Genomic DNA, 20,004 nt, shown 5'->3' with positions numbered 1-20,004 from the left:
CCGGACATACGATTTAGAAAGCCTATGTAACATATAGACAAATGTGTTGCAACGAGAGGACTTACAATTTTCAACAAACAAGGTCTAACAATCATTTTCACTTACAGATGCATATCCTGCATTCAAATGTATGCTGTAATTGTTTATAATTTGTTTTGTACAAAGCCATAACCTATAATAATGGTTAATTTCAACTTCTGATAGGCTACTTCTACTGCATTCTGCTATATCTAATGTAATGGTAGGCTAGAGTCGGAAGTTTGAGTTAAATGCAGGAGCACTATATGCTACTGCATCTCATGAAAGCATTTATCAGACACAATATATAGGCTACAGCTGAGAGAGGTGAGGATGGTATTTGAGAGAGGTGAGGATGGTATTTTGGCGTCTGATATATATCAGACATAGGCTATATCAGACGCAATATCAGACATATATCAGACGCAAAAATGCCATCCTCACATCTCTCAGACTATTACATTTCAGGCAACCCACTCACTTAGGCTACTCAGTAACTTACAAATACATAGCAAGAAACAGTATGTGGTCAGAGAACGTAATCATTGAACATTTAGAACTTTATATGTGTATTTCATGAAAATCTGTGAATTGGAAGCATGGTCCTCTCCTCTAAATCGTCTCCTTTTAGGACCAAGCATCTTCTCGACACCTATCCTTGCTTTGGCAAGGCACCAAGTAGCACAAGTGCCGACTAGCCAATGGGGTTCAGGGGGAGGTCCGTGAGCTCTGACCAGTCAAACACAGTCACTTTCCTTATATGGCAGCTCATCTCCATGGTAACGTGTGCTAAGTTGCAGCAGTCGTGTCAAAGTTCACTATATAGAGAGCTCAGTGAGCTGATCAGAGAGAAAACATTCTGCTAGCCCAGCTCCTACAATTCGCAATCACTTCCTAACCTCACCCTTTTTAACATATTTGATCACTTTGATTCTCTGTTCTTTTTCATATTATTTTTCCGTGCATGAAGGAGGTTCTATAAGTTGTGATCTTTTTGTTTTATTATCACTTGCTTGTCGGAGAGTTGACTTCATAGCATTGGCTTCAGCTGCGCGCTGCTGCTCGCACCACCTCACAAGAAAAGGGAGAAGCAGCAATATTTTTTTTACCAGTTGATGATTTTCTTCATGACTTGAGCTGGAACTTGATAGCGCTCTGCTGCTAGTGTGTAGCCTACATCAATTGTGTGTTTTATGCTGCTGTCACGTCGTCTATACGTTCAACTTACTGCTCCGTTTCTTGAATAGGCTACCTCATTTCATTATCGCAATCATTTGCTCTTTTTTTTTCTCCCTTACGAGTCTCCTGAATGGCTGACTGCAAGCGCCCCTGGACTTGGCCTCTAAGCGCAATGCTGCGATTCAGCTCGCCATCACATCAGTTTTAAAACGTGTGCTTAGCGTCGTCTATAACAGCAATACAATTTGACATTTTAGCCAGATTCAACGGACAATCGACAACAGTAGGCTTTTGGCATTTATTTATTTATTTGACTATTCATTTTGATTACAGCGTGCTGCATTCTTTTGAGAGAACAAGCACCGCGAAACCAAAAACGGCAGACAAAAAGTTTCCTTACGTTGACTGATAGATATGGCAATGGTAGTGTGGAGAGACTCCCAGGACGATGTGGCTGAGACCCAAGGTACCCTTTCTTCGCAATCTCAAGGAGGACTATCCCTTCCGACCCCTCAGTTGAATCTGTCAGGCTCTCAGGTCGCCCCTCCGACCCCCCAGACACCAGTCCAAGGACCCCCGAACAACACTGTACAGTCTACGCCGACAAACCAGACGACGCAGTCGGAGAAACAGCAGCCACAGCACATAGAATGCGTGGTTTGCGGGGATAAATCTAGTGGTAAACACTATGGCCAATTTACTTGCGAGGGGTGCAAAAGCTTCTTCAAACGGAGCGTACGAAGGAACCTCAGTTACACATGCCGTGCCAACAGGAATTGTCCCATTGACCAGCACCATCGCAATCAGTGTCAGTACTGCCGCCTCAAAAAATGCCTGAAAGTTGGCATGAGACGGGAAGGTATTGGAATTTTTATTTTCTTATTGATATATTTGTCCTGTATGTCGTGCGCTGAATTAATTATCTTAATTAATAATTGTATGTGTGGCCGTCCCCCATATTCTCTCCCGGACTCTTCTTCCCAAGGCTGCGCGGCCGAAGCACGCAATGGAGCCGCCTGCATTTAGTGCTGTAGACCTAGCGTAACAAACCTCCCTTTTCGCGTTCGATAAAGAGTTATATTTCTTAAGCTCCCTATTAATAATGTGGCCTTCAGAAACAATAGTCATACGAGTTTGGATGTAGATTATTAGAGCTGAACCGTCCTCTTGGAAGAGACAAAATGGATATGCATCTGTATTTGAATACAAGCACATATAGGCTACGGCGCTATTATGGCGAGTGTGGAGTGAAGAGACAGCGTGTTTAGATCCCACACATTACGTGTCGTGTTAATCTCGACCAAAAAACGGAGCTGTACATAGAAAAGGCCATATGTGTATCTTTAGAATTGTTCTATTCAATGATCAGTCGAAAATAGTAGTCAATATAAAATTAGCCGAATAGATTGCTAAGTAGGTTAAGGGTTACAATATGCAAGAACCGCCTTGCCTTTGTGCTTCTATTCAGTTAGCTCATGTTGTTGTTGTAGTCCAACAACAAAATTAGAACGTTAAACCCAGATTTGTACTTCTAAAATGTTTCATAGATAATCATGACTTTTCCGGGCAATATGCTTGTATCGATCTCTACAGTAATTAACAGTCATTGTTTGCATAGCCTACATTTTATTAGGCTATAATTGTTGTAACCTATGTAGGCTTATTGTTTTTGTTTATAATGTTGGATCTATAGATTTCATCATAGCAATTGGATAGCAAAAGCAATGTCTAAACTCGTATTCAGCATGTGTATTCCACGAACTGCTATAGTGTAACAATATTTGGCAAGCCTCCTGGTCAGGAGGGTTACATGTCTCTTGATGTGTAGAATTCAGGCATCAATATCTGCAGTTTCTCTTTTTACTGCAGCGGTGCAACGGGGACGGATGCCACCCACACAGCCACACCATGGTCAGTTCGCCTTGACAAATGGGGACCCACTGCATTGCCATTCCTACTTATCCGGATATATCTCTCTACTGCTGAGAGCGGAGCCCTACCCAACGTCCCGGTATGGCAGTCAATGCATGCAACCCAACAACATCATGGGCATCGAAAACATATGTGAACTGGCGGCCAGGATGCTGTTCAGCGCCGTGGAGTGGGCCAGGAATATCCCCTTCTTTCCAGACCTTCAGATTACTGACCAGGTGGCGCTTCTGCGGTTGACCTGGAGTGAGTTATTTGTGCTCAATGCCGCACAGTGCTCCATGCCTCTCCATGTGGCTCCTCTTCTGGCGGCGGCTGGCCTACATGCCTCCCCCATGTCTGCAGACAGAGTGGTCGCATTTATGGACCACATTAGGATCTTCCAAGAACAAGTGGAAAAGCTGAAAGCTTTGCACGTTGACTCTGCTGAATACAGCTGCTTAAAGGCAATTGTGCTCTTCACATCAGGTAAACTCAAAATTGCAACAGAATATTACATTTCCAGTTATGCAGTGTGAGAATGTGTTTAGGTCACGTGTGCTTGAACTTTCCCCGTTTGAAAACAATGCTAGGCTAGGCATGCAATTAAATATATAAACAGTGCAAAGTTTTCAAACGCCTGGCCTGTCCTAAAATCCCATAGAGAAAAAAAGCATATAAGCTATCAACTAACTGCCTGTAAGCCTATATCAATGCACTGTTGGGCATTAGTCATAAAATGGCCCATCATTTACCTTTACTGATTGGTCAGGCATAGCTACACACTTGATTAAATGTACATCCTGTGTATACGCTGTCCCCAAAATAGGCTGCTCTAAAAGATAACTTTGACCCACATCATAAAAGTCACTAAACTAGTATTTCAGTGAAGAAATGCCATCACAAACAAACTGTCGATATTTTATTGAAATTACACTTTGAGAATAATTTGCTTACCTTTAAGATATATTGTATAGCCTATGTGGAATCACTTGTTTGTATTTATAATGCATTGACAGATATTAATGATGTCACGCTCTAAGGGGGAGGGGTATAGAAAAGGAAAGACGGGCCTAATGCTCCATTTGTTAAAACACTGCATACAACGTAGCCTATTCCCGCCAGGGAGGGCCAGAAATTGTATGGAATAGCTTATCTTATTGACGATTTGATAATAAAATAACAACTATTTGCCTTTCTACCACATTTAGCCTGACCACACGACAGATATTTCAGTTACTGTGGGAAAATACTTTTCAATTCCCCTCTGTTCTGTTTGGGAGATCTGGGGATCGAATGCATTTTATGGACTTGTTCCAGAACTGGGTCATGACCTAGACTTCCCTGCTATATGATTACATTACATAGGTCTCTGAAAGTACAGACCTATAATATAATAATAATATGCCATTTAGCAGACGCTTTTATCCAAAGCGACTTACAGTCATGTGTGCATACATTTTTATGTATGGGTGGTCCCGGGGATCGAACCCACTACCCTGGCGTTACAAGCGCCATGCTCTACCAATTGAGCTACAGAGGACCATGCAGAATTCAGCAATAAATAATCTAATTGATAAATTGTTTTTACAATAGGCATACACCATTGAATTAATTTATATAGCCAACATTTTGCAAACTAGGCTATTGGCCTATTCTACAAAAATACCTGGGCGGTTTAAACAATATATTTTCATTTTATTGCGGGAATTATGTATTCAATGAATATGTAGAGTTTGCACTGCTACATATCATTGACCGCCATTTTTCTTGGTTATTACGGTGACTTGGTTATTACAATCGCTGTTAGGGGTAGCTTCGGTTTCTAGCCCTTCTTCAAGCCCAATCAAAACGCAGTACAGAGGTCACCATGTCACAACTCTCTTTCCCTCTCTGCCTGCGTTCGTGCGTTGGTGTGTGTGTGTGTGTGTTAACCCAAACTCCTATTTAAATGTAAGCATTTGTAATTAAGTTGGGTGCCTGTCCAGTTCCTTTTAAACAATAGCCTACAGTTTCCAAAAATAAGGCAATAAATAATGACTTTGCCTGTTCTAATTCACCGCGCTACAGTGACATTAATAACCACATGATATAGGCTATTGATAAATGGCCTATGCGCAGGACATAAACGGCTACGATTATAAGACCGTTTCTCAAGAAAACGTGGTTCATTCAATGTAAATTAAACAAAATATAGCCTATGTTCGCAAACAGATGGGTATCTTCTTTAACAATAAAACAATGTAGGCCTACTGAATATGATAATGATGGTGATATTAGTGGCCATGACTTGCTTATGTTTGATTTGACAGAGTGATATCAAAAACTAAATGTTTGATTATAGGCTACGTAATCACATGCAGTTTGATTGGTTTTTATTGTTTAATCAACATGAAATAGGTTATGTTATGTTATAGGCTACAAGCACACCTCAGCGACCAAATTTAACACCGGAAAAGGGGGATGTTTTCTTTAAATTTACAAACAGCCTAAATTACAAAATATTTTTAAGCGCACCTGTCACGTAATATACCGTATTGCCAACGAGAGGGATCTTATGCATTTCTATTAGTGTTCTGTCATAAATGTGTGTTGAATTTTGAGTTAATTTGCTTATTTTTCAGATGCTTGTGGCCTCTCAGATGTGGCCCATGTGGAAAGTTTGCAAGAGAAGTCACAGTGCGCCCTGGAGGAATATGTTCGGAGCCAGTATCCCAACCAGCCTACACGATTTGGGAAGTTGTTACTTCGTTTGCCTTCGCTGCGCACAGTCTCTTCATCCGTCATAGAGCAATTGTTTTTCGTCCGATTGGTAGGTAAAACCCCAATTGAAACCCTCATCAGGGATATGTTGCTTTCGGGGAGCAGTTTTAACTGGCCCTACATGTCAATTCAGTAAACAGAAGGAATGAACAAAGGGGTAAGACTACAATGGTTAGCGCTTCTTTTGTTGAAGGAAAACGGCTGTTACAAGAGCTTGCTTTCACAAAGAAAGACATTGTTGTAAATGACTGTGAATTTTAAAATTGAGACATTCAGCGAACTTTCAAAATGCAGATAAAAGCTCCCAGTGTCATTCGGAACAACTTGCTTCTTATCCATTTTTAAGAAAAAAGAAAACGAAAAAAAATAAGGAAAAGGATTTTGGTAATCCTCAAAAGGAAAATGGAAACTATAAAGTGCATTTAAAATGAACATTTGGGAAAATTTAGGAGAAAATAAAAAGTACGTTTTCTTTTTCCAAATTACTTGTCCTGTGTCCATGTATCTAGCTGTTTTTTGTACTTTCTTTTGTTCCTCCTTTCTGGTTCCAAACCGGCCTATGTGATTCTGTAGTACAAGTGGTGTTATTTTCTAAAACCATGACTTCTTTTGAAACAGTTAAGTAATGTAAAATGTTCTTCAAGAATTAAAACTAAATCCACAGCAATATAGGAAAATGCTTATAACTACATGCTTAATGCTGCAAACGCACTTACTCTTAAAATGACACACAATAAACTGGACAAGGGTGTTTTTTCGGAGTTCAGGTTCAACTTTCTGACCCAGCTAAATCATTTATCTTTCCAATTGAGTATAGACGTTATGTTCCAGGGTTGCCCTGTTTTGTCACTGCTTAGTTGAGCCAGTCGAACCACATCAGCTCTTACCGTTTCATAGAAGATTCAAGGCAAAACAGCTATTGCTGAACAGTGTGTGAGATCGGTTACCAGTATGTAGGCTATGCTTTATGAACCCATTTCAACTTTGAGCATCCCCACATGCACCCAGTTCGAAATGTTTTGCATCAATTTAAAGACAGTTCAAAACATGTATAAAGCCTAGCTATTGAAGGGTGATTGTGGCTTGTAAACGTAGATGCAGATGTCTTATTATGTTCATTTAGGCAGGTAATGCATATAACATTGTGTCTTGAAATGTAGGCCTAAACATCAATGAAAACATCTAGCCATATGATATATTATTTTGAAATTGGAAAGGTCAAGGGTCATATACCTTTAAGTACAGCTGAAATAGTGTTTAATAGCAGTATTATTATGACATCCCTGAAATGTCACCCTCTATACACTTCAAGCATTAAGTGCCTGAAAAGCGCGAAGTAATTTCTTATCAAAACGTTGTTTCAGTATAGAACATTGGGAACACTATTAGATTTGAAACTTCAGTCTTATGCTTGTGTATTTCACTTGAAAAACATTAATTAGAGGCAGTATTGTTGTAAATATAGGTCAATTCATTTCAATGAGTTTTCCTTTATACAAAGTATGTGATTAAGAAAAACTGTGTTTGCTATTTTTTCGGTAATACAACGTCTTCAATTCAGTGGCAGACATAGCTAGTAGCACTGAAAGTTATGTTTGTAATGTATATACATATTAAGACAAAAATGTTTTCTTTTTCATGTATTTAGACTGTGAATGCATGGCCACAGGTCGCTAACCTATTTTACCTTTGATATATATAAATGTAAATGTTTTTGACTGTATAGATATAATCTGTGCATTCAGTACACTAGCCCTTGTATTTAAAAAAGAAACAAAATGTTCAACAATAGGCTAAGACTAAACAGGGTGAGCTGGTCTGGAAAGCTATTTTGACTTAGTGTTCTGCTCCTTTGGTCTGTGACAGATGCCTTGTGTGTGTGTGTGTGTGTGTGTGTGAGTGTGTGTACGTGCGTGCGTGTGTGTGTGCGCGCATGTGTGTGTTTGTGTGTGAGAGAGTGAGTGGAAAAAAATTGTCCTTGTTTTTGGGGCTTTTCTTCAACACACAAAACACCATGTTGTGGTTGGATAAAAAGGGATCATATTGGTGTAGTTGATTGAACAGTGCTCTTTGGCTGTTTCCATGCCACATATGGACCAGAGAATGATACATGATTGTAATTATGAACAGTTTAAACTGACCCACGTTTTTATATAAATATATAAAAATATATGACTGCAGGGTATTGATAACGTATAGATACTTTTTTTTTAATGATTATGATTATTATGATTATTAATTGCAAGTGATATATGTGAGTGTGTGTGGAAGTTTATAGTTGAACACAATTCTTGTTTGTTTGTGTTAGCTTATTGTAAACAAGCATTCTGCTGTAAATTTGTTCTTGGTATTAAATTATAATTTATGAATTTGAAAAAAAAAACGTTTTTTCATGTTTTCTTATTACTAATCAGTCAAAATCGTGTGTGCGTGAGAGAGAGAGAGAGAGAGAGAGGGGGGGGGGGGGGGAGCGAGAGAGAGAGACTATTGGGTATGACCAATTGTTTGCGTCACAAATTGAAGTGAAGTTGGCCTATGTGTACCATTGCAGATGAGAGGACTGTTCGTATGTAGGTTTCTTTATATTTGTACATAGCCTTTGGCGCTTTAGCATGTTATATCGCATTCCTTTTGTAAACTTATAACATTACATTTTTACATTTTAGTCATTTAGCAGACGTTCTTATCCAGAGCGACTTACAGTTAGTGAGTGCATACATTTTTCATAATTTTTTTCATACATCTCGACGAATAAGGCAACCCTGCAGGTACTGGCATGCCTGACTTGAGATCGTAAATAAAATGCCACAGTGGACCTTAAAAATATGTCTGAGTAACTATATGTATAGGCTACCCTATGTTTTCACCGGAAGCAGCAGACAATACATAGGCTATCAGTTGCTTGATTTTACCCAACTAAGTACCACCTCTACCTCTCTGGTTGCGTATTAGTTGACATTTGTGTTGTCTGTAAAGAGAGATCAAGCGTGCAATCCACCAGCCTTAAAGCGCACTTTAACTCGATGTCCTATTAGTTGAGTCAATATGGCGTCTTGCAATCCGACGCATGCTACGGCTCCCCGGAGCAAAGCAGTGTTCCATAATAGAAACCACATTGCTTAAGAAATAGACCCCCTTCACCGAGACCCAGAGCCTCAATAAAACGATTGGAGGTATTCAACTATTGCTACCGTGATTAGTAGGCCTAACCAACACTGAGTATGTTGCAAAATCGTGAATTATGAATTGTTGTCTCCAAGATAGAATTAAACAAAAGCCTGATGATTATTTAATTACTTTGATCATGCGCAGCACCTTCAAAGATATAATCTTAAAGTTCAATAGGCCTATTCTGTGTACAATTGTTGTAATAAAAATTACTAAACAATGGGCTATTCCATATTATCCAAGAAACATGGCCGATAGGTAAATTATATTTTATTATTTATTGTAATAATACTACATATTATTATTATTACTACTACTACCACTAGGCCTACTACTAGTACTACTACTACTACTACTACTACTACTACTACTACTACTACTACTACTACTACTACTACTAGGCTACTACTACTAGCCTACAGATTACTACTACAATAAATATGCAGCCCCAGGGCAAGGATATAAAAGTGTAGCCTAAACCATACTGTGCAACACAGTGTCAGGATTTATTTGTGTAAATAAATCTCATTTCAGACGACTTTACTATTTCTCAGATTTCAAAGGCATCCCACCATGCTTCTGTCGAATGAATGGTGAAAGTGAACTAAATCTAATTATGCTGTAATTCCATTCAGTTTGCGTTTGTCCCTGTTGGTGTTACTAAATTGTGACTACAATGATAGGGTTGTTTATGATTGGCCCAATCGAGATGTTTTAAATGTTTTTGATGCAGACATTACACCTGTCAATGTGTCTTTGCAGCCTTTTGAGATGTGGGACCATAGGCCAAGATGCAGTACAGGTCATATACTGTATATACTGGCACGTTGCATGTCACTACATCTCTTAGGCCTACATGTAATAGTACTGAAGTCATTAGGCCTACAACTCAGAAATGTCATGAAAAGGGCAATATTAATTGTCTTATTTTCTTTAGATTTTTAATTAATTGCTTTACGATGATAGCCCGATAGGAACACATTTGAAGTAATTCGGATCATGGCTTCACCGGACTGATTTTAGTTGACAGAGCGTGTGTTGAGGCTGAACTCTATAATTTGCACTTCTGTTCATTTATTAGGGTTGGACAACGAACTAATGAGGTTCCCTCAGTACAATGTCACTTTAATTTATTTCCTCGTGAAAAAAAATCCCTTTTGGATATAATAATAATATAATTATTTTATATAGCGCTTTTAATTATACAGATAATCTCAAAGACGCTTAAAAACAAAAAAACAAAGTATATGTAGTTCTTGGGCTGGACAAAGGTCTTGAACAGAGGCTGGCGCGTCCAGGTCAACATCCAACTCCGGTGGGCTGCACGTAGGCCAAGCCTACAAAAGTCACCTGAAAGTCAGTCAATATGCCTGTCCTGCACGAGCACTGCAAACACTGCATGAGCTCTGCAAACGAACAACCAACACTGATTTGTAATCACCACAGCATTGATTGTGAGATTCCTAACGTTTTTCTTTCTTCAGTATATGTATGCGTATATGTAGGATGTCTGTAGCCTATGTATGTAGCATATGTGTATGTTTCTATGTTATATGTTTCTATGTTTGCATAGGCTGTGTGTAGTCCTAGTTATGTATTTGCATGTGTGCGTGCTGTGCGTACTTGTGTGCGAGCAAGGCGTGTGCATGTGTATCGTTGATATGTAGAAATGTCATGTTTGTGATGAAAAACGTGGGAACATTAGGCCTAAGTCATGGCAAAGTACCCAATGATGACCGCGCTTAAGGTCAAATTACAGCATGATTTATAGCCTTAACTGTGTTTCGTACTATTATTATCACTATCACGGTGTTATCAAGGTGCTGCTCGGAAAACTTAGTCCCAATCTAGAAAGCAACGGTCCAGTTCCAAAACGCTCCTGGACAAAATGCGAAAGAGAGAGACAATAGTTAGCTGATGTTTTCATAATCATGCCCGTCCCACTCATTTATTATGTTGTTTGTTTTGAAGTTTTTTTTAGATTGCAGGTAATTTGATAAAGTAGCCTATACATAAAGTGATGGCCCGGCACGACCGGCAACCCACTATTGTGACCCCCAGAGAGAGAGCGTGTTACCTAGCCTAAATCTGCCACTGACTTGATTCTGAATCAGGCTCAGAGATAGGCCTTGATGACAAATCGGTCCATGTAGGCTATCTCAAATGTCTGTTAAATTTCTGTAAGTACTGTGTCATTTACTATACTGCTCCTCTGGCCATTTGAGGGGCTACTGTCCATCCAGAATTCGAGCCGAGGACTGATCCCCAGTCACTCAGAGCCTTCCAAAGAAATCTGAAATCGTCTCCATTCAAGCAGTGAACATACAAACCTCGGTAAGCCTTCTGTGACCATCCTGTTGATAGTAGGTCTATGCTAATATAATACATGTCAAATAAACTTTAATACAGTAAGACATGGAAAGTATTAGGCTATTATTATTATTATCATTATCATTATCATTATCATTATCATTATCATTATCATTATCATTATCATTATTATTATTATTATTATTATTATTATAGTCTAATCTTCAGACCTAGGTCTATTGAGATTACAATTACGCCTATGACTATGCTCTTTTCTAAATATTATTTTTTACAAAACCACTCAGCTTTTTACATGCGCTAAGTTTAGTCATAAACAAAGCCAATATTAGGCTTATTCTCTCAAATCTTGCATAGACAATTGTGTATTACGACTGCCTGTCAGCTATCTTTGTTATTTTCAATAAAGGGCCTTTAAATCGACTTGGTGCTGCCGGCTTCCTGCGTTCTTGCTCTAAATGTTAGAAAATTGTGCCATCTACCCGCTATTCACAGAACTGTCAGTTCCAGGCCCTCCGGAGACCTCGAGCCAACTGTAACACAAAGGGAGAGACCGACGAGGCTGATGAGAGGCTTCGCTTTTACCATCCCCTCGACTGCAATGAACAACTTTAAATAACATTGAACATCTAGTGCGTTTATCGCTTTAACGCTATCAGACTTGATTTATAAGATCTCTCTCACACTCTCTCTTTCTGTCAATGTTGATATCCAACACGTTTAACGAATGGGTTAATTTCTACGAATTAACATTTATTTTACACATCCGTCGAGCTCTGTGCAGCACCTTATAGGTCTACCTGACTGGCATATTCTCCGGAGTTTTGACTGCTAATGTAAGATGTGTAGGGCACATGCCTAACTTACACTTCATAGCTGAATGACGATGTATCTTGACCTTCAACAATGTTGATACAGTACTAACATTAGGATACATTACATAGTTGCAGGCTATGTTCCATATCAGTCCCGTCAGTAATATTGTAAACGTGCTTCTCTTAACTTTTTATACACTCACTTCTGCACGAAATCCTCTTCCCGCACTAAAAGCGAGTTCTCAGAGCAAATGTAAAAAAAAGGGGCCAGTCCACACCAAAATGGCAAAGTTCATCTCGAAAAAACTTCACCGATTTACAAAGGGGCACAAGGCTTTGTGATTATAGAATTGAGGGAAAGGAACGACAACCGCAGTTGAGGTAGGAGTGTGAGAGTGTGTTTTGTGTATAGGCTATATTTGAGTGTTTTAAAGATTTTATTTGAGGCGCTTTGTGCTGACAAGGCACAAGCTCTTGGTCATGGTCTGGGCAACTTTGCAATTGTACATGGAACACTGAACACAAGAAAATTATTTGCCGTTATACTGATATAATAGAGGACTAACAAACAAATGTAGGAACAAGAGCGGATGCGGGAAACCGGAGAAGAACAACTGGACAAGTAAGCTCAGAATGTTGTTGTTTTAAGAAGACGGACAACGCACTTCCTTAATGTTTTATGGAGAGAGAGAAGCATGCACCATTCCAAAAGTATTTGAGTATGAAGTATAATTAGCGCGGAGCCAATGGGGAGTGATAGGACTTGGAGCCTCACTGATTACACTGAGGAATGGCATGTGGTAAGATGAAGTTAACAGACCGTGACGATTTTATCAACATACAAAAAGAGAACACAAAGGTCACATCTATGGTGTTGGAAACATAGCGTATAGGCTACAGCATCCTCAAACTAGCTCACTTTTTTAAAATTGTCTTACAATAAAAGTGTATGGATATTTTATGAATTATTTATTGATAATGTATTGATATGTATTAGTTTATAAAAACGTTTGATATACGTAACATACTTAATTAAACGGATAATCACTGCTTTCCATAGTGATTCCAAGCTATAGCTTAAATGTTGTAGGCTAATACACTGAATTACAACACGTGGCCCATTACTTCGTGTTGCGCGCATATAGACTACCGGAACATTACGAGAATAATAAATAACCATCAACTCTTATAAGGTCCAGTCTAAAATGTTTTTTTATTTGTCTTGTGTGTATTTTTGTTGTTATTGTTCGTGATTATTGTTCAGGGTACTGGACTTTTATTAAGCCGTTAAAATTGAAGTCATTAAAGTAATGCAAGGTTGGACTACCAGTTGACTGTGTGTGTGTGTGTGTGTGTGTGTGTGTGAGAGAGAGAGAGAGAGAGAGAGAGAGAGAGAGAGAGAGAGAGAGAGAGAGAGAGAGAGAGAGAGAGAGAGAGAGAGAGAAATGTGGGAGAGAATAAGTTTGAGCAAAAATGATATTAGGCTACATCAAGCTAATATGTAATATCACGATTTTATTAGCTTTGGACATCATGTCCCGATCTACACCCACCCTTTTTATATAGGCCTTGAAGTAAGACTAATTCGCTCCTTTATAAAGGAGTGCTGAGAACTGTTGCTTTGTTGTAATGGCTAGAAATTGCAAATGACCTTGAACTGTGTCTGGGTCTGTGCTGGATTTCGGGGGAAAGGCACATGAAGGTCTCTTGCTAATGGAGGCAAGTTAAGAAACACACAGCTTGAAATTCAATACATTTCATTGCGACATCATTTGATAAACCTGACGCGCTAACAATGATGATAAGGATGATAATAGGCTAATGATAATGTGACTAACACGTGGCATAAGCTAATGATCATGATATACCTCACAACATTTGCTAATTTAGCTCACTGCTGCTCATCAGTCCATATAAACAGTTATCAACTAGGCCTAATCCAACACTTGCCGCTTATTCAATAGCCTATTTTCAGCAAGACCGGATGGAATGCCATGTAGGCCTATCACGGATCAGCTCAACGTCGTGTCTTGTTATGGAGACGTCACCCATACACACAGCTTTGTCCCCAACTGCTGCTGATCGAACTGTTGTGTTTCCATCGCTCTCTCAAAGCCGATTTAGGCCCCTCCTTGAGATACGCACCACATCCCTGAGGTTGAAGAACACCTTTCGCGCGACCATGAGACTTCAAACGCACACTTGGCAATGCTCCTTCATATCGACTACGCACTATTCAGGCAAGGTGCAAATAATAGTATTTAGGTAACATTATATTAAGTATGTTATATATATATATATATATATATATATATATATATATATATATATATATATATATATTTTAGATAAGGCATGTCATGACATGAATAGCATATTTTTATATTTTAGTCATTTGGCAGATGCTCTTATCCAGAGCGACATACAGTTAGTGAGTGCATACATTTTCATACTGGCCCTCCGTGGGAAACGAACCCACAACCCTGGTGTTGCAAGCGCCATGCTCTACCAACTGAGCTACATATAATTGATAGTAGCTATATCATTGATAGTAAGACAAGTTCATTGATTAATAAAGAATTATTATGAAAATATGGTGGCGCATGTGCTTGAAGGGTTATAGGTCTACACATTATATCCCCTATATTTTTAATGAATTATTTTATTAGCCTATCATAACTTAAAATAGAGTAGCCCATGTGTTTAATTTTGTAAGAAGGCAATTAAAAACGCTATAATCAACTTCATGTCCGGCATCTCTAAGACAAAAAAAGATATCACAAATAAATGTAGGCATATTCGTTTTTGCATACTTGGAGGACTGTTTCACAACTTTGGAACAAAAACTCATGGGTTAAACTCAAGCAAAACCTAGAGAAGTGTGAGCATCCTGACTGTACGTACCTTTATCGTAGCCTCCTCCTACTACTACTACTGCTACTACTAATAATACAAATAATGACGTAGCTGTTATTGGTGGTGGTGGTGGTGATGGTATAGTAGTAAAAAAAAAACGAGTATTCCCTGAAGGACTTGTATCCCCTGTTGTGATAACAAAGAGGCAGCTCCGTGAGGGCAGAGCCTTGTCGACAGCAAAACCTAATACCACCAGTGCACCTGCACATCAGAGAGTTGTACAGTTTGATGGCCTACTTTGAAGGAGTAAGCAGACAACCATGGCATTCGCTTTAATGATAGCGAGGGATGCAACTGTCAATTACATGGAAGCTCGTTCCCACTGGGCAAAAACTGGTCGAATCAACGTTGTTTCTAGGTCATTTCAATCCAAAAAATCAATGTGATGATGTTGAATCAACGTGGAAAACTAATTGGATTTGCAAAAAGTCATCAACATGAGGGCATTTGTTATTTTTTCACCCAACTTTTAACCTAAATCCAATGAAATTGTGAAATGTTTTATTAATTTCACGTTAAATTCAATTTTGTTGACAACTCAACCAAATGTAAAATAAAATTAGATGTTGAACTGAAGTCTGTGCCCAGTGGGTTCCTCCTTTCTTATCCTGCAATCATTAGCAGGCCCCTCGAGCAACATGTCTGGCATCTTTACATGGTTGTTCGCTCTGATTCCCCCCTACTCTCCCCCCAACCCTCTCTGCCATAGGCCTACATGTTGAGGTGGGTATGCTGATGATTGTAGTAGGCTACTCCTTCACTAGCCACCGCCCAATCTTATCAAGTGCTGCGGAAAAGTTACACACTGACCTATGTGAAGTCGAAAGCAACTGCTTGTAAACTAATCCCTAGATGTTTAATTATATGTCATCTGAATGTAGTAAAGAAGGTATGGGTCTACCTTACATTGGTCATTGACAATTTAATGACCAGGGGAATACAGCAAAGAAAGTGAACAAAACATCTGAATTACAGCTTTAGGATATATGCCACATAAAATTGGTAAACTTATGCAGATGAAATGAACACGAGTTGAGCTGCATTTGTGGAAAACATTATTTATTTTAATTATCTTAGGTCCTTGATATAAACGACTATCCTTTCAAATACACACATATTTCAATCAAACTATGTATAATCAAATTTTTAATACATACAATCACTGGGGTAGGTTATTGTCCAACCTTCCTTAGATGGAGTATATATTAAAACCATACAGTGTGGGTTTTCAATGGACTGAGCACAAAACTATAGTGAATTTCTCCCTTCAAAAGCGAGATGGCGCTATTATGCACACCAACCATGTAGGTGGGGAATTCATATCCCAATCTAATTCTTTGTTTCTAAGATGATCAAAGTCATTATGCGTTTATATTTACATTTAGACTAATTCAATATCTAAGTAAAGGTTAATATGACATAAAATATAACTTATCAAAAATCTAACAATAGTGGTTAATAGTAATGCACAATGTTGTTGCCATAATACACTGTAGCCTACTTTCAAAATACTGTCTCCTCATTCCTCCAGATAGAAATGATAAGGACTGTCTTGAACGCTTTTCGTATCTAAGGCAACACATTTTAGACTGTGGAGCAGCAGAGCCCAGGACAGCATTTTGAATAATGTCTTATGATACTACCCTACTTCTACTAACAAGAAGGCTAAGAATGTTATGTTTTATGCATTTCAGATATTCTATATGGGCTACAATGTATGTATGGTGGTCCAACATTAGCCTACAAAAATCAATGTTATGTAGTATTTTATTTGGTGATTAAAATGAAAGACTATTCAGCTCATATTATGGCAAAGGCCTATGTCATTTAAAAGTTTAATTGTATCCAGTTTTTAGGCGATACTTTATTGTTTACATAGCCATATTAGTATTTGAAATAAAAAGTCAATGCCAATAAGTAAATCAAACGCGATTTCCCTGGCCGTGCCACATACGCTCACACACAGACACACATCTCACTATATACTGTACCTCCAAGTTCCACGTAGTAGGCAACAGCATCGTTGATTCAAAGCAGCCCGTTTCTCTTCTTATTGCCATACAAAGATTTGTATAATCTCTTCAGGGTTCATGTAGTTTGAAGAGCATCACACAAAAATTATTATCTTCATATTCTAAGATCGGGATTCTCTTTTTATTTAAATAATAATAATGATAATAATAATATATTGGGCTATATTTATTTATATATGTATTTATGTCCCATTGTCTAACTGTGACTGTGAATTTAATTTATAGCATCTAAAATCCGAAAACAGCAGGTTTTCTTCACATGCTTGTTTTTCTGTATGTAGGTTATACAGTTGTTGTTTTTCTAAGAGTTGAAGGGCTTCAATCGAACGAATATCATTTTTTGGATGAGACTGGAAACTATAGAACTTTGGTTTAAATATACATGCATCAAATCTAGCAAATAAACTTCACTGCAGTTTTATTTCTTAGCCAGAGGTCCATTTATTGAGAGGGAAATGTGATGAACATTGTTTTCATTTTAAATCCTGTTCTACCCTGTGTGCACAAGTCGATAAGAACTTTCCTTGACCAAATATACACCAATTTGAAGCTGTCAAAATCGATTAAAGGAAACGGTCACCTACATCTCTATAACATAATATTTGAATATTGAACATGCATTGAGACAAATCATTCTTAATTCATTAAGGAAGGTAACGACAGTATGGGGATACACAAGTTGCAGTTGAAATTATAAAAACAACTTATGCTTTTAATGTGCATAAAAAACGACACCTATTTCAAACTGTGCAAATGTAATTTAATATTTAAATTATATCTAATGGATGAACAAATTAATTTCATAGTGAGAAAATTTGTTTTTATAATAAATAGTTTGAATAATAATCATATTAATGCCAGATTATTGATATTACAATGCTTTCAATGCAATATATAGGAGTTTTTGACATGTTTATGTTTTACAAATTGTCCAGAGGTACCATAAATGTAATATGTATCATCACATGCAGTAAAAATATAATATGATTCATTTACCAGACAAGCCCTCTATCCATTCTAGAATATCTTAATTACCTAGACACAAAGGTAGAGATTGGACCCTGGTCTGACAAAGAGGACTTAAATCTAGCCTTTTATATGCTTCCTTTATTATGTGCAGGACTGAGAGTGCAGCCTCTAATCGTGTCCCCTGAAGTCTCAGCTAGTCCTCTGAACTTTACAACTATATGTAAACAAGTTGTCAGTTTGGAAATAATCTTCTTTGCTTTTTATTGGAATGAAAATTCAATCTCACTAGTTTAGATTAGGCACACAAGATTTTTTTCCCATTCCTTGTTGTTGGTGGGGCTGGACTTTGGTGGACAATAATGTGGCAATTGTTGATGCTTTGTGACCCATAAAATTTGAGGGTGGCTATTCTGGCTTTGGTATGCAATTATGCAAAACACTTTGTATAAAGACTTGCCATCCGATCTAATGATAGAGCCTGCAGTCTCATTTCAAGAGCTGGAGGGACTAACAGCACATACACTACTAGAATGAGGGAGGGGAAAGTGACATTCAAATAAAATCAAGGCAAACTGCAAATAAACATGTATCTCATTGTTAATGAGTTGTGTGTTAGTGTTTATGTGTTTGTGTCTTTCTCAGTATTTTGTGAGTGTAAGTGTGAGCATGTACTTTCATGTACATTTAAAATGGCCTAAAATCAAAATACTTATTTCATCAAAACAAGGTGCAACAGCATTCAGATACTTTCCTGTATGCATTTTTGTGAGTCAAAGGTGAAATGACAGTTCCATTAAAAAAATAAATCTAACTGGTGGAGGAACAGTGATGCTTTGTAGAATTTCAGATCTTTGACAAATGAACAATGGGATTTTCAATAAAAGACACCATGAGGAAATGTTTAGTTTTATTTCTTTATTTCCCAGGAGCTGATGTGAGAAATATGGGTGTGAAATGCAAAACAATGCTTACATCTATTCTAGTTCATGGTTCACCAAAAAGTGAGAGGCCAGATTTCCTAGCCCATTCTGGCTTGCCGGCATCAGAGGTCTACTTAAAGGTGTCTGAACAGAATAGTAAGTATGAGTCTCCATGCAGTTTCTTTGACACACACAGAATACCAGTACGGTCAGTTTAAATGGAAATATTGGTGGATTCATTTGAAAAGGACAGGACAGTAACAGAAAAGAGGGCAGAGATGGTGGGTAGTATAGTTGAATCGTGAAACAGCAGAGTATAGATATGATTTAAAGATTTCATGCTGCATGTTTTTTTGTGGTGTGCACTATGGGGTATTCTGTGTGTATGCACATAATAAACACTTGTGCTGTCTGGCAGAGGTGTGAATCTGAGAGCTTTTCTACCAAATGAAGTGCCGGCAGAGAGAGAAATAAAGAGATCTACAGCAGTCAGGGGTCAGCCAGGCTGAGATTGCTTCCAGAAATCTTTTGAAAAAATCACACGTTTGAAGGCTTAGTGCTTTGCTGCCTTCGCATTTCAAGCTCAGATGAGTGGAATCACAAAAAAAGAACAGGGGCTGGAGAATTGGGATGTTGGGATGGTCATGGGACAAGTGATTTGGGAAGACAGGAGACAAGCCTTTACCTGATACCTCAGAGGAAGGCGTGGAACAGAAGATACCATTGTTACTTTTTAAACATGGATCAAACAATTAAAGCAACACTGTCTCTAATGATGTCTCTTTGTGTCTGTATGAGTGTTTAAAGTGTGAAAAAGTGTAAAATAGAAAATCAGCACTACATACCTCCTAATTTGCTGTACCTAAGAATGAAATAATGATTCACACCAAAACCAATACTTTATTAACTGAATTATTGTGGATAAATGTTTCAAAAGCATAGGTTTGCAGTAAGATCATCAAGCAAGAACTAAGGCCACAAGAGGCT

General features: G+C 38.2%; 1 protein-coding gene across 2 annotated transcripts; it reads left to right on the top strand.

Moving 5' to 3' along the window:
* Nucleotides 1–832: 832 nt before the first annotated feature.
* LOC121531896 (COUP transcription factor 2) lies at nt 833–8,036 on the top strand. 2 transcript variants are annotated; one of them, XM_041837438.2, is made up of 3 exons: nt 833–2,056; nt 3,049–3,594; nt 5,730–8,036. In XM_041837438.2, exons 1-3 carry the CDS (start codon nt 1,612–1,614, stop codon nt 6,002–6,004), a joined length of 1,266 nt encoding a protein of 421 aa, XP_041693372.1. In that variant the 5' UTR covers nt 833–1,611; the 3' UTR covers nt 6,005–8,036. The 2 variants fall into 2 exon arrangements, with proteins under 2 accessions (XP_041693372.1, XP_041693373.1); XM_041837439.2 differs by having other exon boundaries at nt 834–2,056; nt 3,067–3,594.
* Nucleotides 8,037–20,004: the final 11,968 nt, after the last annotated feature.

The sequence above is a fragment of the Coregonus clupeaformis genome, chromosome 19, assembly GCF_020615455.1.
Source record: "Coregonus clupeaformis isolate EN_2021a chromosome 19, ASM2061545v1, whole genome shotgun sequence".
Taxonomy (NCBI): Eukaryota; Metazoa; Chordata; class Actinopteri; order Salmoniformes; family Salmonidae; genus Coregonus; species Coregonus clupeaformis.
This window is presented reverse-complemented; position numbering and strand designations above follow the sequence as displayed.